This window comes from Phaethon aethereus (assembly GCF_964289735.1).
Source record: "Phaethon aethereus genome assembly, chromosome: 10".
NCBI lineage: Eukaryota > Metazoa > Chordata > Aves > Phaethontiformes > Phaethontidae > Phaethon > Phaethon aethereus.
Window position 1 is genome coordinate 21,554,486 of NC_138586.1, and position 22,770 is coordinate 21,577,255.

Below are 22,770 nucleotides of genomic sequence, written 5' to 3' on the forward strand. Positions count from 1 at the left end.
ATTGGCACAGATAACTATCAGAAGATCCAACTACTCTTTCAGCTTCATTCCATATCAACAGTTTTTTGAACTACTGGCTTAAATCACATAATGGATTTCAGCTTCTCTTCACACAGCAAACTACAGCTTCAGACAGTAAAACTTCCTTGAAAAATCTATTCCATAAATAAGTCGCAACTGTCTTGTTAAGATACACTGATGACAAAGACTTGTACATTAATAGGACATAAAGCCTTTTTTTGTTAATGTCACTTCATCACACTGCTTTGTTTGAAGAACTGAGCCTTTGATGACCATCCCTCTGTGACACACAGGGTTTTTCCTTTGCCCTCTCAGCAGGCAAGGGCACCACACTGATTTCCACATTTTCTACACGAATACAAGAAAAACACTTTCTCCTAAGTTAAAGTAAAATGAAGGATGCAGTTCGGGCACGGTTACTGTGCTGTTTACACAAGCCCGTCCCGGTGACATGCATCCCAGACACACCACTTCATCTTTTGCAATCACAGCAGTTTTAACCACCCTGCTGCTCTAGTCTCATCGTAACTCAAATGCTCCCATTCCCCAACGGTGGAAGATACCTACAAATATTTTAAAAGGTCGAGGCTTTGTTTACAGCTCCTTCACAAATTAGTTATGTATAAGAGTAGTTGTAGTTCACTTTGCCAAGACGTAAAAAAAAAATTACACTCTGCACTGGGAAACACAGTATGCCTAATTTAACTACCTGTTTATTATGTGAAAATGACCACGTAAACTGAGCTGACACAAACCAAATGGGTGATGAAAAAAACAGCACTTTTCAAGGAGTGGAAACACAGATGGCTTACTCAAGTCTGCAGGAAGTTACTAATCATCACTCTGTAATACCCTCTACAGACAGATCTGTGAGCTCTGCAGCCAGAACAGCAACTTCTTGAGACCCATCCGTCTAACCAACAGCAAGCCTGGACACAAACTCCTTCCCTTTAACTTGACAGCAGACTAAAGAGCAGGTAAAACCTAAAAAATGCAATGGATAGATGAATCATGCTGCATTTGCTGATGTGGAGTCTGCTACAAAAATGAGCTTACCTGAAGAAGAAAGGGGCTAAGTCGGGCACATTAGAAAATGACGCAGCCACATAAAAAGAGTGAGCATCATTTTTTTAATTTTGTTTTTTTTTTTTAGAACAATGTAGGCAGATTAACATAACCATCTGCATATCTGTGCTGTAGGAAGAGTAGGCAAGATCAGACACAGGGATTATCAAGCAGTGGACAAGATGACAATCAAAAGAAATGCTTTGGGCAACTACACTGCAATTAAAGGAAGCAGGTAACCAAAGAAGTCATTGAGATGTAGAGAGGCATTCTTGCCTCTGTATCACCATCCGCTCTGCTGGAAGTGATGGATCCAGCCCTACCATGCTGCAAACTCTCCTCGTCTCTGCCCCAGCCCTGGTCTGGCCCCCCTCCCACAGCCATCTGAAACACTGCACGAAAGCAGAGAGCGCTCCAAGCCTCCGGCAAGCCAGCAAGTTGCTGAGCAGCGGGCAGCCAAGGGCAAAGTACATGTTCAGTTTTACATATAAATTCTGTGGGACAAAACTGTCAGAACCAAAGAGAACACAGCAGAGCTACTAAAAACCCCCTCCTTTATAAACTGCTCAGAAGAACAAAACACAGTTCTTTATTCTTGCCACATATATGAACAACATACATGAAGCTGCACTAGCTCAACTGCAGAGCCTGGCTTTATCAAAATGTTTTCATACTTTACTAACTACTTCAGTTAGCGTTACTGTGACTACTGTTTAAGAAGGTTCATTCCCACTTCCAGTGATAAAAGTTACTGGTTCACCATGAAGTCCTCGTCAGACTTGGAGTCGTAGGAGAAAGTAAAGATCTCAAAGAACCAGAGCAAATTATATGCAAGTGAGATCATAAATAACTAAATTACAACTTAGCCAGTAGGCAACAGGTTAATATTCTTGAAACTTTTATTCTAGTCTATTATCCACCACTTGGAAGTCTGGAAGAAAAGCCTCTATTGGGTGAGAAGTATTAAAACACATTTTGTTCTTAGTTCAGCCAAAACGAAAGAATCCAATTGCAAAAGTGTTGAAGGCAATCAGAGCAAAGCAGTCAGTAATTAAGTGTAAACAGGTATAAATATAGCTAATGGAGGCTTTATATCCTGGGTGCTCCATCAAGTTTACAACTCCAATCCCCACTGAGTTTACAAGTGGCTCTTTCGGCACCTTTCCTTACTCAGCAATTCCCCCAAATTTTACACTGTTCTATCTTTATGAACAAGATAAAACAACTGAAAAACTTTAGGAGCTCTGACTCCTGAGCGACAAGACTACAGAGCCCATCGGCGTGCAGCCGCCCTGCCACAGGCTGGCAGCAGGGCTGCTTCATGCGTGGGGACCTGTCTCGTCCAGGGTCCTCTGTGATGCTCTGGAAATGTGTATTTTCTCCCGTCTACAAGCTGCTCCCAAAACTCCCTTTTAGCTACTTGAGGCACACTGTCTGTGACTTTTGGCACCTGGTCATGCAGACGTTTTCTTAGGCGGTTCCCAAGGTCAGAAAGGTGGCCACCCTGGGCCTCGGCTGAAAGACAGCCCCCTGGGGCCAATCTTCTCATCCAACTCTCCGCGTGTTAAATAACATGGGATCTATCCCAGTCATTACTTCAGACCCCAAACAACTTAAAACAGTCTAGAAATTAAACTTTTTTTTTTTAACTCAAAACTCTTGTGATATTCAAAATATCTAAGAGACACAGAATGTGTCTATGATACAATTTTACTGTGCATACTCTGCACACTGCATCCTAAAATATTTCCCACTTTAAAGCAACATGGTAATCTGCATAATTTGATGTACTATTTGCAAACACACCCAGAGTGGTAAAGTACTGAGGAATATTCTGGATTTCTGACAAGACATTATCAATGCAAGGTGGCTCTTGTGCTTTCCTGTCTATTGGTAATAACATAAGCACCACCAAATCCATGAAATTCCTGAGCTGAGAACACAACAGAGTTACTAAAAAACACCCTCATTCATAAACTGCTCAGAAGAGCAAAAACACAGTTCTTGATTCTTGCCACATATATGAACAATACATGAAGCTGCACTAGCTCAACTGCGGCGCCTGGCTCTAGCAAAATGTTTTCATGCTTTATTAACTACTTCAGTTAAGGTTACTGTGAGTATTGCTTAAGAATGTTCATTCCCACTTCTACAGCGATAAAGGTTACTGGTTCACTGGGAAGTCCTCATGAGAGTTGGAGTTGTAGGAGAAAGTAAAGATCTCAGGTTTGTTACTCCCCTGCATACTTAGACCCGCTGAGGCACTCAGTTGCAGTGCAATAGGTTCTGCAAGCAGAGTCGTCTGCAAGATCAAGACAGAAGTCACTATACTCCTATCAATCATTTTTTTTAATTCTGTTTTTCCTGTAAGATGTTCTATGACTTTCTATTCCCCTAAACACTTCACTACGTTTGGTTATTATGGACACACAAAGTGGACTTAAACAGTAATCCTGAAGCTACTAAGCCTAATGAATATTTAAACAATTACTTTTACGAATATACTCTGTTAATATAGCTTTATTAACAAAATAATCTTACCTTTAGCACACATAGATTAATAAAAAATTAAAACACTCATCAGGATGGCACAAGATTTAATTTAAATTCTATTAATAGATTAATGACATCAAATACTATGCATTAAATTATATTTAGAGCTTGTTTATAATTTCACATATTTTCATGCTCTTTTCTTCATATTATGAAACTCAATGCAGATTATTAAAGTACAATCCACTGTGGCAATGTGGACTTATCTGCTTTTCAAGTGTTTCTTCTGTAATTCATACAAGCATTTCTCTATCTTTCCAGCATACATTAATGATGTTACAATACAATACGCATTAGCCACGCTGTTCATATCCCACGAGAACTAAAATACACATGCATTTGAAAGGAAGAAATGCATGCTACAGGGCTCTCTGAGACAATAGTTCATTTTCTCAGCATTTTTTCTTTTACTAAAATAACACATTAAATGGAATTTCCTGTAAGGAAATTACAATTAATAAAGACCTAAATTGCAAATCCATTAGATTTCAGTCACTGCAGCAACAAAACAGAGTTTTCATGAACACTCAAAAAAATCCAATAAAGTAACCTCTGGTAAAGCTTGAAAAAGCCCTGAAGGACAAGGCAGTTAGATCAATATTAGTTTATTTTAACTGCCGTGCAGTATGAAGAGATGAGGCTGATCATCTGATGGATTTTATTACCTGTCGGAGAGATAAGTCCTGGTGATAAGAGGCCTGGAACTCCATGGGGCAGAAGACGTGCGTTTTCTTGTATCGCAACTCCTAGCGAACGCTTGGGGGGCCTTCCTGGTCGTGAGCTGATGAAATAAGAGGATAAATGAAAACGCATTTTCTTTTTGAAATACTTGCTTACTACACATGGTATTGATTTGTATAAAACATATGAACCATAAGTGATACACAAAAATATATCAGAAAATCTTGCCTAGGAAAAGAGAAAAATAAGTTGATTAAACATACAAGAATTGTATAGGTTTCAAATGAACTAACAATAACAGCAAGGTGCCAAACAGCTCCTATAGTTAACACAATCATGACCTCAAAGTCACATAAATGACTAGAGAGCTAAGATTTTTTTTTTTAATCTGCACCACAAGACCAGAAAGAAAGCAATGCTTATTTCTAGCCTTATTGTACTGTTACTTTGCTAATCAGTATCTTTTTCTTAATATTACCGTCTGTAAAATGGAGCTCAAGAAATTCTCAGGCATGTGTAATTCACATGTAAAGTCTTGAAAATGCAATTAGATGCATCACTCAAGCTCACAAACCATGGTTTATAGGGGTTGTGGATTAACAATGCAATGACTATAGGGGCACCAGAGCTATTCAGACTGGGTGCATGAGAATTCATTAGCTCAAGACCCCGTGCTGGATGAATACAACCACACTGCTTCCAGCTGCTGCTAGGAACCAGCTCAGGGCTGACCAGGCTGCTTTGCAGAAGGCACATCTACATGTGCCTCTACTACCCATACAGTAGTCAAGCGTTTCCATTATCCAGGGCTTCCATGACCTTACAGGTGGCTAGTGGAGAGGGGTCACAGCCGTAACTGCTCCAAAGTCTACGCCACACACCTGCACTACAGGAAACTAAAAGTTGTGCTGCCTAAAGATGAGAAGTTGAAACCTTGAATACAACATAATCTTAAGCCTTGCCTTCTGAATCATCACAGATAACTGCCCACTTCTGAAACAGCAGCAATAATTTAACACTGAGCTGTTCCAAAACTGACTACTTACCTTTACGGATTGAATGGTGGTTTTAATTATTACAGATTGGGCTAACCTTCTTGATTTAACCTATCAAAAATATCACTGTCCCTTGACCAGCTTATGAATTACAATTGCAGATTTTAATCCAAAAGGTTAAAGGTCTAGTTTACAGACCATACTATTACATTTAACTATTGTTTTCAACTACCACATTTATCCCTTAAATCAGCATGCATACATGAAATCATCCTACACAGCTGCCACCATCATACAGAGATTTACAGACCAAAAAACCCACCTCAATCCACTCTTCCCCAAACCAGCTAATAAAAATGTAACCTCCTCATGTCTGGAAAAGTACTGCTGCTTCCCTTTGGTCAAAACAAATTTTACTCTCTTGAATAATGGAGCTTTTGAAAAAATATAGCGAAACATTGTACAAAATAACTAAGCTGCAACAATGAATGAGGTTTGAATAGAAAGCATTTCCAAAATGACTTCTAGTTCACAAAGACATTTAAGTTAAACTTCACTCTATCAACTTACCGTGGCAAAGCCCTCCATCAATGTAAGACAAACTCTGCGTTTAAATGAAGACAACTTCCAGCAACACTACACAAAGGTACCATTAACCTGTTCATTTTTCACAGTGTGCTAGCGTTATTTTGTTTTACTGTACATCAAAGTAGCACAAAATCCTTTTTTTTTTGTTTATTATTTTATCTCTATGAAACTATTCCCCCCTCTTTTTAGCTTCAGGTTTGTCCATTTTGTATTTCATGTTATTCAGTACTTTTTCCATTATTGTTTTTTATGCTTTAAGTTGTTTATCATACTATGATGGCTATGCAGTAAAGCCTACTACAAGAGCCCAGACTTGCCGGGCTGTAATAAAGTAAACTGAAAATAAGAGTATTTGAGCTTCACAGGAAGTTACATGCACACATGCATTTTCTATTAAAATCACCTGCTGAAATCATCCACTGTATAAGAGTATTCTCTAACAGACAGTATTAGGCTGGCATGTGGAGGTTTTAAACAAAAATGAATTGTTGCTTTTTTGGCGTACAGAAGTCTGTGCATATACACATGCATGTGTAATTGCTTAGTTGGCACTTACTGTCTGAAAAAAAATTACGGAACAGCTAAAATTAGCAGCTTTCTCCAGCAGAAGAGCTCAATCAACAAAATCACAAAACATTCTCTTAAGCTCAAATACTAACAAATCTTTTGTATAAAACTCCACATGCTGATAGTAATCTAAGAAAAAGATTTCAAAACTTAAACAACTTCAAAAGATTTTATGAAGAGACATTTTATTTATAATTTGGGTTTCCAGAGGGAGGAAGAAGAGGGGAGACAATGGAGTTTCACTCCTTGTTATGCAGGTTTTGCACAGACAACAGTTTATTTCAATGACCCCATTGACTCTGAGTAGACAACTCGTACCCCACAGCTTTACCAGAGTGGATCTTCAGGTTTTTCCCAGTTTATACTACGAGCAGAAGTGACTCTCCAACCTGTGGTTATATATTGACAGAATGCCCAGGATTAAAAAAACGTTTCAGGAGATGATGAAAGAGAAGTTCACACCAAAACTCACTCCGCTCCCTTTCAGAGTCCTGCTACTTACACAAGTAAGGCAAGCACCTCTGGGAAAACACAGCACTGTTTTTGCTGGGTTTTGCTGTCTTTGGGATTATGGTCTTTTTGGGGAAGGGGGTTGATAGACTCCAATAGCATATTTCTAACCTACTCACACCCTTTTAGTCAATATTACTATAAAAGCAGGAACTGCTGGGGGCCAGATTCTGGTTTTACACAGCTGTAGCCGTAATAATTTGAATGGAATTGTTCCCAGCTGAACCTGTTCAAATAAAATCGAAGTCCTTGGTCTCTAACATAATGTTAGCTTTTAAATGAAAAACTCAAGGCTGGATGCTACTTCCAGCTGACTGACTGTCATTCGTACAACACCTGTGGAAGAACCACTTGGATCTTTAACACTGTAGCTTATATATGAACACCATTACTGCTGAATGTCTGGTTCCGAACCACGGAAACGCAGCAGGGGCCACCCAGCACGCCGATACGCTACTGCAGAGTCTGCAGCTAATACCTCGCACTTCCAGCTATGCCTGGAGATGACCAGAGACCATGTCGCCTATGATGAACCAAGACCTTTTGCTGGGGAGAGCATCACAACTCACAGAAAACACCTTGGTAGCGTATCTGAACCCAAACACTTCCAGACCCATCTTGGCCAGAAACAAATTTTCTGGCATTTTTATTTAAACATGAAACCAGAAATTTCATGGAGACAGGACACAAATGTCTGATCTAAGTCTTATTTTTTAGTAAGATATACACAAAGGAAACAAAAACATTAGTATATTCAAAAATTTTATGTGATTTACTTTATGTTGTGAATATGGTGCTGTCAGGGCTAGGGCTGGCATCACGAAGCAGTGAAATCTCACTGGTCTATCTCAACACTCCCAGTATTCACTAAGCTTCCTATCACCTTCGGAAGTTTACAATTTTGACAAATTTCACATTTGCTACTAAACCATATCTAACCCCTACAATTCAGAGACTATTGCTAATACATGCCATGAACAGAAATCATAAGGCAAGTGGAATTATCATTTGGGGAGAGTAAGACATCATTTGTGATTATGTAAGCATTAGCATATAAAAGCTAACAGCATTAGCATATAAATATTAACTTTATTTAGTGTTATTTCTCCTAATCTTTTGTCACTCTGCTCTTTTACTGCATTTTCTTCGCCTTTTCCTTAAAAAAATATTTTAAAGGTACAAGAGTGATGGTCACAAGTGAAGACCACGGAGACAAAAAGAGAAGTCCAATACCATTTCTCATTAATAAATTTAGTAATCTTATTCTTTTTACTAAGTAAGTGCAAATAAATTTGCCACCTTCAAAGTCTATACTGATTAAAATTCTATTGGTATCTCTCACAACCGAAACCAAATAGCCCTTGACTCATCAGTTACTTGAAAATGAACATAACTGTAAGTTTTGGTCTTTTACCTGGGTTTACACTACTGTTACATATAGTCATTGTGTCATCCACCCCAGCCCTGCAAAATCGCAAACTCTGAAAGAGAAAAATGAACTAATCTGAATGTTGTTCAGTTTTGTATTTTGTTTGGAATTAAATTTGTCAGAGACTAAATTACATTTTAAGCAGTATATTTGAGAGTTAAAATGTATATAGTAAAATGTTGATAAATCGTTCATTAATGTCTGTTTTTCCTTTATTTTCCAGTCCTGTTGCGAGGTAATTTTATTATTTTTCCTCTCAAAGTTGTATATATTCCCTAGACATCCCAAGGATTTTTAATTTGAATGAAAACAGAATAAAGCTATTTTTGTGATTTTGTTAAAATCACCAATCAGCTCCATCTTTTATAACTCTATTTTACACTCATTATAAACAACTATATTTCATAAAATCCACAAATTCATCAACACTTCGTAAAATGTAATTAATCAGTAGAAACATACAGCATATCACTGTTGATGTATGATAGCGCTTTACTTTTGTGCTTTTAAATATAGGAGATTTACTAGAAACAGAAGTGAATTTGCATATTAATCAAGACAAATAAACATGTGGTGATTTAACTAGGAAACTGTTATTTGGATGACAATCTAATCAGCACAGGTTGAAAGGTCCATCACTGCAGCATCCTGTTTCTGCTAAAATATTGATTGCATTACTGATTTCAGTAATGCTTTATTTTACAGGGCACAAATAACCATGTAATTACTGTTTAATTGAATGGTAATTGCTCGCTGGCAATTATTTGTTAAGTTTTGGAGTTTAATTACTAGGTTATTTGTGTTTTGTGAAATAAAATGTTACGTATTAGTAGCCCCAAATACTTCCTGAATGGTCTGTCAAAACTAGAAAAGTAAGTTATGATGGTATGAGCTTGACAAATAACCCTATAACACTAAAACTATTATTAAAAGTATCAGATGAATCTTTGAATGCTTTCCTCTTACAAAATTAACATTAGATGTAACATTCGTAAGATAAATGGAAGAATACTGTACCACAGAAGCATGATTTCCTCTGGGGTCTAGTCCACAATTTAGCATAATTTATCCTGATGTTTTGCTTCTCGTTCTCTGGGCTTCTTTAGAGGAACTGAAATAGTATCCTATCCTCTTGAGAGCAAAGAATAAACCAAGTAGAAATATATTTCAACAGTACTTCATATTTCTGCAACTGAAGTGGATTACCACCAGCACATTATCTTAGCAGCCTATAAACTTTGTAGACTTGGCAGTTAGCTAGATAACAAGGGAAAGCATTATGTCTTGCAGTGTCAATGAGATATGACACATTCTGTGATAGATTTATTCCAAGTTGTGATAGATGAGGTACCCGATACTTTGATCGTTAAGATTTGAATTTTACTTCTACACTTTTCATTTTTGTCATCAACTATTTATGAACTGGCAGTAGACAGTCTAGCAAGGACTGCTGATTTTGTTTTTTCAAAAAATACCCAGTTAATAAATTAATTATTGATTCCATGAGGCTTGAGCTATTTGGTATAAAAATATGCTATACTTGTGATTTAGGAAGCTCTCGCATGTATCACAGATTTCTTCAATAGCAACATATTTCATTAGGCTTAAAGGAGAAATATAAAAGTACTATATGACATGCTGCATAAATTGCTCTGATAATAGTCGCAGTAACTGGTGCAAGTACTCGGAGGGGAAAAAAAAAAAAAGAAAACCACAACCAAAAAAAACCCCAAAATACCCCACAATCTTAGTTGCTTTCCTAAAACTGGAACAGGAACCACAAATTAAAATTTTGCTCGTCTCAAATATCATGAAATACCTCCTAGTGATTGTGAAAGGTACTCTTTGAAGAAGAAACATAACATCTTGGTAGTTTCAGTTAAGATTGTTTCCGTTTATTACCCTAAGATTTTTAGTTGTAGCATGGACTTAAAGTAATCTCCTTGCTTTGGCATTTATTACAACATTTCGAAGATGCCAATGGTAGTTAAACTCTACTTGACCTTTCGGTGTTTAAGAAGAGAAGCAAACTCTGACCTCACAGCAACCTGATTCTGTCTCCTCTCAGCACTGGCAAACTGATCACTTGTCTAACCATTGCAGGACATTGGATCACCAGCCACATCAAAGGCAACAAGAGCCAATTCAGCAGGAGGAAAAAAGTCATCCATGCAAAATGGGCAATTAACATTAATCATACATGAAGTTGGTTGAGCTGATAACTAGAAGCTGGTCCCTATAGCAACTCTCATAAAAGAGTGTCCACACCGGCACGAACAGAGCCACAGCTCATCTTCCACAGCCTCAGAGCGCTCCTCACTCCAGTGGACAGAAGGAAATGACGGAGAAAAAGCTCTGACGGTCCAAAACAAAATCTTCCCACTCGATTCTCCAGGGCTTTTCAGAGAGGAAAGTCCTCAACATCAGCCTCGGTGAAAACGTCAGTGGAAGTTTGTTCCTAAAGCATCACAAACCTGAACTTTGTTTCTGTCATTACAAAACAGTGTTACAAGACTCCTTAATACCACTGAATTGTTCAGTGCCAGGACTAAAGAGGAATATTAAATCTTTATTAACTTTACCATTAAGAATGCAAAGCAGCACATTATCATTGTGTTCTTTCCAAAAATCATGGATTAGAAAAATTCCAATACAGATCTGCATAGTATCACATACGCTTCACTTACCAAGAGCTAGTCTGGTTAGGTCAGATACTTCCCCGTCAACACAAGCTGTGTATGCAGCAGCAACAGCACACGACCAATTGCACCAGCTGACCCCCATCTATATGGCCACCCTTCCCCTTCCAACAAACAGCCTTTAGGTATCCCAGCTCGCAACCCACAGATGGTTTCTCATGCACAGACATCTCAGCTGGGTGCAACTCCAACTCCCGGCTGGTAAAATGGTCTGCCTTGAGGCAGATCTGCTGCCAAGCACTCCTCACCTGGAGGAATCTCTCTCTTCCAGGCCAGGAGCACTTAGCACCTGTAACACACCCCCCACTCCATTCGGCTTCTACCAGCACAGTCAACAGTGACATGGAAGAGCTGGAAGCGTGATTCACCGAGCCTGTCACCGAGGTCCACGTACAGTTACTCTCCTGAAATTACTGCAGTTTTCGTCCTCAAGGGATGCAGGCCTCTCAGACACACAGCTACCCACCCTCTACCTAATCTTTTCCTTAATATTCATACCAATTCTGTTCCCATCCCACACAGCCCACCACTTCCTCCAACCCCTCTCTCTCACCTTTGACCATTGTCCAACTTCCTGAATATTTCTAATTTTCTGCTCTTAACCCATCCCTCACATCACCTCTGTCCTTCAGACCCTAGCTACCTTTAATTGCTTCCCTCTCATCCTCTACCTCCTCCCAGATTCCCAGTTCCTGTGGCCCTGGTCTCATCTTCACACTTTTTGTGGAGCTCCCCACCCCACTGAGATCAGCTCCAGTGCTAACTCCTACCAGAACTTTTTGTATCTCCTACTATGACTTTTTACATCTCCTAATAGGGAGAAGAGGGGATGCCTGAGCAATGCCTGAGCATAGGAGCCGAGACAAAGACCTGCCAAATGCTTTCTGCCTCCTTCATCTCCATCCCCTGGGAATGGTGTGGGGTGGCTGACAGGCTGAGGAAAGGTGGTCTCTGAGCCATGCTGCCTGCTCCTGTCCCAGCGCTGGCAGGACAGGCAGGTAGTAGAGCGGAGGACATTCAGCACAGCACCAGCAGCGGCCAAAATCCTCCCAAGTCTTAACCTTCTGGACTTACTGCCATAATAACCTTCAGCAATAGCCCAAGTCACGTCACTCATACAGATGACCAAGAAAACAACACAGCAGAAAGAAACCAAACCACCACACGTCAGCTGAATATTGTTTTTTGCTAAATACAACAATTCCACGGTTATCTCAATGCTTTATAGCAATCTATGTGACAGAAGCCACGCGTCAGACTCTTCAGAGTACAAGGCGACAGCAAAATTCAAGAGCAGCAGCACTAGTGTTCGGGGCATCAGTATTGCTGGATTCACTCACAGCTTCATAAAGCTGCAACAGGCCTCAAGATATCACCGGCTCGCTCTACCTCTGCCCCAAGGCAGGATCAAGTACGCCCAAATCATTCGTGACGAATGTTAGTCTAGCCTGCCTCTGAAAACGCTCGGTGTTGGAGATTTCACAACATCCCTAGGCAAACCCACCCCGGCGCTCAGGCTAGCCTTCCCATCAGGAAAGGTTCGGGGGAGAAGTTCGGGGCTGACATCTAACCTAGTTCTCCTCTGTTTAATTTAAGCAAGGTACTTTTTGCCATCTACTCAGCAGACGTGGAAAACAACTTACATTTTCCTGCTTTACAGACACTCTTGTATTTTCTGACAACTCGTCATGTTTTGCCTTTGTGAGGTTTTTACACATACAGATAGAATTTATAGCCTTACTGTTTATATCCACAGTCTTCAGACTCCCTGAACATGTGCTACAAATAGCAAGGGTACATACCTTAACCCCAGATACAGGCAGAAACAGTGTAACCTGACCCTCTTTCGTTTTTTCTTACACCGCATACATCGTTACCAAACTGAATCCTATTTAAGACAAGCTTACCATTTTGTCAAGACCATTTTGCATCCTGATGCCCATCTGCAGTGTGCGTGAAACCCCTACCACCTTGGTACTATCTTTTAAGTTTAATAAGCATTTTATTCTCTTTTTTCATCAACCAAGCAATTACTGAAGTCCCTGAAGCAAACTGAAAGCAGCCCCCATACTCAGGACATGCTTCCAATCTGATCTGAGCTGGGAGTAGCCATTGGCTCAGCATGGTTTTCCAATATATATACAAATTGCACAGGACTTTCGGACAATCTTGCCGGTAGTATTACGCTTGGCAGACATACATACGGTGTGATGGCGAGACAAGAAACAGCAGCAAGTTGGCTCCCGCAGATAACAAGCAATGGAGTCAGGCAAGCCTACTTCCTTTACCCTGCACGTTCCTTAAGGGGCCACCAAAAGATCTTCTGGGCAGCAGAGAAACCCTCTATTCTAACACTCTCTAAACGGCTCATGTATATCCCCTTCCTAGGTGTCAGCTATGCCTTGCACTCCCTGGGAGCACTGGCTCCCCCGGCAAGCCGGAGAAAGCCACCTGCCTGGGGAGATGCAATGCACTGTGCTTTATTCTCCCTTTTTTAGCCCACACCAAATTCTTAGTTTCCACATTTTCCTCAACTGAGTCCAAATACAACTCCAATTATTAATACCAGTGTTGACATCTTCTCGATAGAATTCATTAAATTTGTTTTTGTCAGAGAAAGAAAGGTGATGGAATGGACAATTTAAGGGTTGACTACTCACCTGACAAAGTATAACTGTGAAGCTATTTTATACTTCATTTACTTGACCTAGTTACAGTACTTCTAACCCCAAAGGTTCACAAATCATGACCCCGAAATCCTGAAAATAAATAAAACTAATGTTTTTAAAGCTCCATTTTGCAAATTTTTATTTGGCTTTTAATTTTGTGGTCTTTAAGTTTCAAAAAAATCACACTTCTAAGCTTTTGTTCTCTAGAAAGGGCCAGGATAAACTAGAGAGTGGTGTTGGGGTTTTTCCCCCCAATATTAGTTGATATGTAATTTTAGAAGCTCCTCACAAAAAAAAAAAACCACACACAAAGAAAAGCACCGAACAAGTGCTAAGAATTATGAGAAGTGCAGCAGTAGAAGTCGCTTTCTGCAGGAATTGTGATTGAGAGTTATCACTAGGAGTTAGCCATGGTTCTTAGTCTAGCTACTGTTTGAGACAGGGTGGGCATTTCTCTGCGTGCTACATAAAGAGGTCTTCAGATATTACAACAGAATTAGAGAGAAGACTTTTATTTTTTAAAAATATATATGGGTCTGATTCATTAAAACATCCTCAATAAAGCTATCTGGAAATATACTGAAGCAGTATAGAGAAGTATAAGATTATCTGATTATAGTAAAATATATTTTTTGCAAAACATCATTGTCTCAATGTGTCTCAATGTAGCCTACCTCACTTAAAAGATAATCACAAATTCAGGGCTATTTACTTTTAACTGTGCAAAAAGAGAATAGAGAATTTAAATGTGCTTTCTATAAGTTTCTTAAACATATATTAAAAAGCCCCGCTAGAGTACTCTCTTAAAAAACTAAGATTGTGAAAGAGTCGATACCAGATAATACCCTTTGTAAAACAATTTCATTCATAGACGCATGTCTTACAGATTTATCCCCACCAAGTTCTACAGGACCCTTTGGTTATTTACTAATTCGGTTATTTATTTAAAACTTGAGCTTGGGTCTACAGTCAGAAAAATTACCTGCACTCCTAGTATTCAAATGTTACTATAGTCTAGCTGCAACAAAGAACAAGTGAGAGGTTCTTACTTAAGAAAGTTTAACTTCAGAAATAAGCAGTTAGGCATTTAAAAATAAGTTTCAAACCAATACAGGATTTTTGGTTCACTGAGATTTAAATTTAAATAACTCTTTCTGAATTACTTATGACTGTGCCTGCAGATACAGAAGTGCCTCAACACTCCAGCTGTTCATTTTTTCTTGTCAAATAACACTTGTCACAGGAAAAAGGAGAATAGATCACCAGATTTCAGAATTGTGGTGATTCACAGCTGCAGGCAAGATGAAAGGCCTACCTATGTAACACATTGCACCAGCTCAATTTAAGAGTATGTCAGTAATTAAATTGAAAGCGTGACCACAGCACATGTACGTATACACACACTAATTTAATATAACTACATTAAAATAGTAACTGCAGCAGTGAAGATGCAGCGGCACGGATAAAATACAGTTCACTTAGCAACCTGAGATCATACCCAGTGGGACAAAGTTCCTGCTGCTGTGTCTTTACTAGTATTATTACCCACTCTACCTAGATTAAACCTATCAGGAGGGGGCCTGTCAGTGCTGGAATCGTGCCACTAACGACATACCCAGAACCACAAATTTAAATTACAGATTTGTTGTCAAAACAATGCTCACCTAAGATGTCCAGCTAAACCAAATGTGAAAGTGCCAGAGATATTGCCAAGTGCATAATGAGCCTTGCAAACCTCGGTTTGGCTACTCAAGATAGGTCTACTTGGATTTTGAATCCAGTGAAAGCTGTGAACCACTGGAGATTACACGCAATATTATTAAGCAATTTGCATTCTGGCTATTTTTTAATTTCCTAAAATACCTGACTATTCAGTACATAGAAGAAAGCCACTGAAAACGTTTCTAGGATTATTCGCATACATGCGAAAGCTCAGCACTGACGTCAACAGATGACGAGGCAAGCACTGGGGTCAGCACGGGAACAAACAGCTCTGCTCCGAACAGCCTGCAACTGATGCTGGCAAAGACATAGACAGAATAAAGATTTTACGTGGGAAGTCCTTACTGGCTTGCCTTCCTCAAAGAGCCACACAACGTGTCAGCAATTCTCTTTCAGTAAGCCTCAAATCCAGCTCACAGACAGCCGCACAAGACCACACAGGTCTCTGTTACCTGTGCTATTCACCGCGTGTCTGTTCAGAGCCCAAAGGGCTTCCTTCTGCGACTGACAGCTCTATTTCTGGGCTGTCAGCAGGCTCTGCCCTGGGCTGGAGGATATTGCTCAGCCCAGCCATCACTCCTTGAAGACACAGGTCCCAAAACCAGGACTGCGGGACAGAATCACGGACTGTCTCTTGGGATAAGGAATGAGTGAGGACCGCACGGTTACAATGAACAGCCTCAGTCTCGCCTATGAAGAAAATACTTGAATGAGAAATTATCTGTATAAAATCTTCAGGATTTGCCCCAAAGACACAAAAAAAAAAAAAAAAAAAAAAAGGTGTTGAACTGAAAATTGAATGAGAAAGGGCAGGAGGAAACTCAATTTCATTAATGTAGTGGAACATCACATATATTGCAGCGTGCAGTCCAACCTAGCGCAAATACATGCCATTACACCAAGGAGCTATAAATCTGCTTTCACCTGGGTTAATTTGGCTCCAATTTTTTCAAGCACTGTTTTATAGTTTCCACATATATACTTCTACAAATATTTGCATGGATACTTTCGGAGCACGGAATCACCATCTATTACAAATACTCATGGTACGTCACATTATTATTATTATTATTATGTCTGAATTACTTTAGATCCTTACAAATATTACTTCGGACCTGTATCTGAATTCAATGCCAATTTAGGGGAACATTATTACAAAGAAAGGTTTTTGAAATACTGCTGTTTTCCACTGAGCTGTATCTCAATAAGTTTCAATTCAATGAAACTTGTAAAAAATATGACTGTGTATGGACAGAAACTTAACAGCAAGCACTTGATGTATTTACAGCACCAAGAATCACGCAACCTACATGAGACTATAGCTAATTCTGTAACAGTGGTATATTGTAGTGTGGTGGTACAATATTTTCATAGCAATTCAACTTTGATGCAATGGGAAACTACTCTTGCTTTAACTGTTTTTAATCTCTGCATTACAAGATTCAGTGTTTTCACAATTTTGCAATGACTCTTCAAAGCTAGAAAACAGAAATTAATCTTTCAAAGAATAATAAAAGAAAGAACATAGAAACAGTCCCCTTATATTACCCTTTGTACCTATATCCACATTGAAAGGAAGAATTGTTCACGACAATCAAAAGGAACCTCTATGGTTAAGTGACTGTACCCAGAAGTAAACATCTGAGGGTTAACCTTCGCAACATGGAAAATACCCTTTAGTTAGCTGGTGGTCCCGAAACAGGATGACATTAACAGGCAGTATAAGTAAGTAGCTACATTGCTTTACTTTTACCTTTCCAGATTTTGTGACTGTTAGTATTTAATTTGCTATAGAGACAGACAAGGTTATTATTTCTACTGCAAATGTACGGAAGAAAAAGTATTTTTAAACAACAAAACACAAACGTTCTAGGACCATGAAAATATAAAAAGGGCAGAAGCAAAATTTTCAAAATTCACACTACATTTATCTTTAAAATTTTCCTGTTATCCTAAGATGCTAACATGAACAGGACTGTAGACCGAGCCCATTTAACAGCCCTGCTTACCCTAACCCTACCTGTCAGTAAAGGTCTCAAGGCACAAGAGGAAAATCACTGACCGGGATGACCCCACGCTGGAGACTGATATCCTTCCTGCATCTGAGGACACTAAATGCCATTTCTTCAGTTCGAGGTTGAACTGTTTGCAGCTTCTAGAAATACATCTAGTGAGGACTCCAAGAGAAGACTACCAAATACAGTTAGTAGCTGCACCCATCGAAGAGCAGCCCCTGCTACGGTATGAGCTCCTGGGGGTGTCCTCAGTAACTGGCAACACCACCTCTTGCTCCTTGGCATGTCTTCAGGCGATGTTTTGTTAGATAGCTGTGTGGCATCAAGGACTGACACCACAGTAAGCCCAGTCTCTGGCCTTCCAATTAAATCTTAGCCATGATTCTGGTTTTTAGACATTTAGAAGGACTCCACTCCTGTGAGCTACACAAACATGTTCCTTCCTGAGTGTATATTCCAGATTTGGGCTCACACTTTTTAGATTTTCACATTTCTAGACTTTCACACATTCTAGACTTTTCTACAGCGTAGCCTTGGGAGGGCCATCTAGTAAAGACTTCAAGTGACAGATTACCCACTGCATTCTTCGTTTTTTTCCAATAATCAATCCTGGAATCATCTTTTTTCTACTATTAAAAAAAAATTTTAAAAATCATCCTTCATTTCTGGTGTTGTCAAGTTTCTTTTTCGAGCCATTGGGTATTTTCTTGCCTTTTCCCCCTACTTCGAAGAGCACGCAAGAGAAATTTTCTCCACGTGGAGTGACAGACTGAACAAATGATACCTTAGTATTTTTGGCAGTAAACCAAAAGATGATGCTCCCAAGGCCTCTGGTTACGCATCAGGCTTACACGCCCAGGTTTTGGTAGCAGGGGGGCCGTAGGGGCACTGTCTGTGAGGAGAGGTCGGGGCTGCCGACACTGTCCTCGTGCCGGACACGGCCGGTTCCGGCCGGTTCTGTCCGGCTCCACGACAGCCCCATCGCAGGGCACAGCTGAGCCCACCGGCAAAGATGGCGGCACCGCTGTGGAAGCGTGATCCCCCCGTCCTTTTCCTGCCCCACCACGGGTGGTGCGTGAGGGGCTGCACTGCTGCACACAGCGAGCTCCTCCCCAGCTAAGAGGCAAAGGACATAGCTGTAGTGCAGGGACATGGGAAAGCCTTAATTTTAACTACAAACGCACAAAAGCAAACAAACCAACCCTGTGCTCTAACTTTTGTTTGTATTTTTAAATTTTTTCAAAAGCTTTCTTCTAGAAAAAATAAACTTTCACATGAAGATAACGACTAAAAAGTACATTCTGCAGCTTGTCCAACAAATATTCAGATCGCTTCTCCTGGAAGTGACTTGAAAGTATCCCCAAGGTACACAGTATTGCCTCTGCTTGTACTAGGGATATTCAAACATGCAACACTGAAATAAACTTTGAACAAAACAACTCTAAGGAGAAGAACTGTATTACTCTCTCAAAAAAAATTACTGTGACTGAATCAAATTAAGGGAAGTACCTGTAATGATTTTTTCCAGACAGAAAAGTTAGTAATATAATTATGAAGAAGTAAATGCCTCGACAATATGGAATAAAAGGGCAGCTTCTGTAAGGAGTAGCAGGGTATCTGAGGAACGCTGTGGTGGTGGCTGGTAGATATCACCTCAGTAAGTCTCCTGACCTCGGAGATTCTGACTTTAGTAGCAGGCTTAGGAATGGACCCTAAAGCCTAACAAACAGTTCTTGAAGTTAAAACCTCTCCAAAAGAGATCAGGGATCTTGCCTTCCATGTTGATTTTGAATCTGCCCAAACCCTGATTAAAATGAAATGCTAATAAACTAAATTTGCATCTGAGGTAAAAGCTTGGTGTTTTTGAACCATTTATCTCAGTACTGCCACATGGCTCTTGAAAACGGTAAGAAATTTTCCTGAAGCATCACGTCAGGACTGTCACTACTACGAACAGCTTCATGGGTCAAAGGGAGCTGAAGCTGGAGACGAGGCAGGAGAGGAGTATCTTGACACACAAGAGATTCACACTGAATTTTTCTCTCTGTTACCTCGGTATAAAACCAGAGTAGTACTATCAATTACGTTATGCAAAATTTACCTTGCAGTAATGCTAGAAATTTGCCATATTCTGGGCACACACACAGACATACAAAAACTTTACCTGTTTAAAACTCTTTATAATAGCAGATGATGGAAATGATTGTGTAAACAAACCACGCTGCCGTCTTGGGTTCTGAATTGGGCCAACCTTAGAGTTGATCGTACGAGAAGCAGTACATTTCAACTAGAACCTATTACTCAGCCGGCTACCAAAAACGTGGATTCAATAAAGACACCAGTTTTGTGATATCTAATTCCCCCCGACCTCTCCCGTTGCACTCTTGTGAGCAGCGGGTCTCATTCCCTCCCCTAGGCGACTACAGCATCACTCTCCTTCCCTTCTTGGTAATATTCCCTCTCCTCCATCAGGAACGTCTACCCTTTCCCTCCCAGGTGGTCTAACGGATACGTATCTAGTCAAAGTGATAAAAACTGTTCTCAACTCATAGTTCCCTTCAAATACTACTTGCTTTTTAATACCTGACTTGAACTAGTACTTTTCTGACCAAAACCGTGTCTGCTTTTCTATTGACAGCTTCCCAGAGAGAAAAGCTACACCCACAAACTTTTCTCACCACAGTTAAAACCGGTGTGCCACTGTCAGAGAAACACAATGTCATTTTGTAAATGTGCTTTTTGAAATTATCTCGACTCTGTCATATACAATGAGAAAAACTGGAAGAACCGAACTACAGAAAAAGCCCAAATCAGTTCAGAGCACTGAAAAGTGGCAGGAGTTATTCACAAGTTCAGGGATTTCCTGAAATAAAGTATTTCCTCGAGTAGATACAACGGTTTATCAGACAAGTCATACCAGCTGTTATTTTTAAAAGATCTCCCTCCAAACCGAAAGGTTTGGCTCTCCCCAGAAGCACGTGGCATGCGTTGAACTTACTAGCATCCACTTCTGCTTCTCTCAGTTTGAACAATCAACATTTACCTTGGCTTTGAGAAAACAGAAAATGTAAAATGTGTGTTGGGCTGTATGGCAAGAGGTTGTGTAAGTACAGTCCTGCTCCTACTATGGGCAAGTAAGTCTTGCCACTGACTTCAACAGAATTGGAATCATACATCGTATGCACAATTCACTGCTCTTCAGTACAGTTGTTTTTTCTAACAGCTGTTGAAAAAGACTAAAAGAATTCAAGTAAAAGAGTGTTTGTAACCAGATTTCCTGGAGATAAATGAAAGACATACGTTTCCATGGTTGCCAGCCTACTAAATTTTGCAAGCATAAATATTTACCTAGGACTAGGGGGTGGGGAAACCGGGAGGAAAACCACCAGCTAGACCCTTCAAAGTCTAAGTACTGTAACACAGAGGTCATTTTTATAAATAGAAATAGAGAACACATCTTTTCTATGTATATTTCTATCATGCTTTCCATCCACTCCATATGCCTTCTATTATTACCATTCTTACACCAGAAAATAATTTCTGTGTCACTTGCTCACACTGTATGCATTAATTTTCTTTATGCTTTCTTGTGGTTATTGATTTCCTGCTTTGCTGAAGTGGCTTTGTTTCTTTCTCAGCAGGCCATCCATTTTAAAACAACAGTTGTTCAACAAATAAAAAAAATTATACTCTAAAATTAAATTAGTTTTATCTTCATTTATTTTTATCTGAGTTAAATGCAAGTGACACATTTCCCATAAAAAAAGGAAATACTTAATGATTCCCAGCATGCAAAGCAAACCAAGTAAAATTTTTCTTTTCTAGTAAGACATATTTATTTTTACGATTAGAAACATGAAAGAAAAAGTGAAGTATAAATAAAGCCTCTTTTGTATTCTTATGTTGTAATCACTGCTGCGGCCAGTGTTTTAACATCAACAAAAGAGGATTATCTGGCCGAGAGCCAAATTCATTTAAGTCCTATCTTGCTACACTCAAAATCATTAAAAGAACCCTTTTTTTCTTTCAGTGCAAGTGGGATCATGCTCTAACACTGCAATCATTTATCCTGCTAAGCAGAGTAAGTTTGCTATCCTCTACCACCGGACCAGTCCGAGACACGCAGATTTTATACTACAATGGAGAGGCAGATGAGTATTAGTATTATTTAATTAACTGCAAAACCAAGGAAAAAGGCATTTTCGCAGAAGGTGACGGTTCTGACATGTGCTACATATTTTTTGTTTCGATGCTGTATGTTTGACAAGCGCCAGTTCCAGAGTTTTGAGGCTTGTTTTCCCCCTCGATCCTCCAACATGTTTATTAACTAACAAGTGAAATAGAGGAAAAAAAAAAAAGTGGGGAAGCATGCAGACACTACATTAAGACAGAACTCTTGTCAGATTCCTTGGTAAAAGCATATTGCCAAGTGCCAATTATTAGGGCTCCAAAAGCTCCTCTACATTTTCTTTGTTCATGTTCTGTGACCTCCTTTGTGAATGGCACGAATTTGCAGTTCTAGCATCATCTTCCTTATCATCACGTCTTGAAAGAAAAAGCTTGCGTACTCCTGCTTTTGCATGAGAACTGTTTTCAAAAGCAACGGGCTTTATATTCTTCATCCAGTTATTGAAGAAAAAAATTGTGAAACATCTCCCATATTGAATACATCATTCTGTTTAGGGAGGGACATTTTCCTGAAGGACTCATGGGATAACTACGTTGCCAAAGAGCAGACACAGGATTCTTCAGAAATGCATTTAAATCGGTTGGACACAGATGTGGGACTACATCTTTTGTAGCCAAACTGACAGAAGAACAAGTACCAAAACAGTCGAAGATACAGGGGTACCCTCCACATTGGGACTACACAGGCATGTATCTCAAAATTATTTTGTAGGTGTGTGAGAAATGAAAACCATTTACAACTTCCCCCTCTTTTTAGGCTACAGCCACCCAAGGAGAGAACAATCTTAAGTAACAGAAATGGAAGCAATATACTGAGCACTGCCACACACAGCTTAGAAACACTGCATACCTCACATTCGTTTGCATGAAATACTCAGGTTACCAGCTACCCATGTAACTTTCCCGAAAATGAGGATTGCAGTAAACATGTACCGACTCCCTGGAAATTCAACATGTGATAGTGCAACACCAGAAGTTGTTGCGTATCTGTTATCTAGGAATAACTCATCGTAAAGAGTGACAGTGCTGCTATAAGCAGCTTAACCTGGGACACAATCCTGCGCCCAG

General features: G+C 39.6%; 1 protein-coding gene across 1 annotated transcript in view; it reads right to left on the reverse strand.

Moving 5' to 3' along the window:
- DACH2 (dachshund family transcription factor 2) overlaps positions 1–22,770 on the reverse strand; it is a gene marked incomplete at its 3' end in the record, with an annotated part of 304,056 nt that overhangs the window by 143,235 nt on the left and 138,051 nt on the right. The window contains exon 2 of the mRNA XM_082004276.1: positions 4,305–4,420. Coding sequence (XP_081860402.1) covers positions 4,305–4,420 — 116 coding nt within the window. The remainder of the gene's footprint in view (positions 1–4,304; positions 4,421–22,770) is intronic.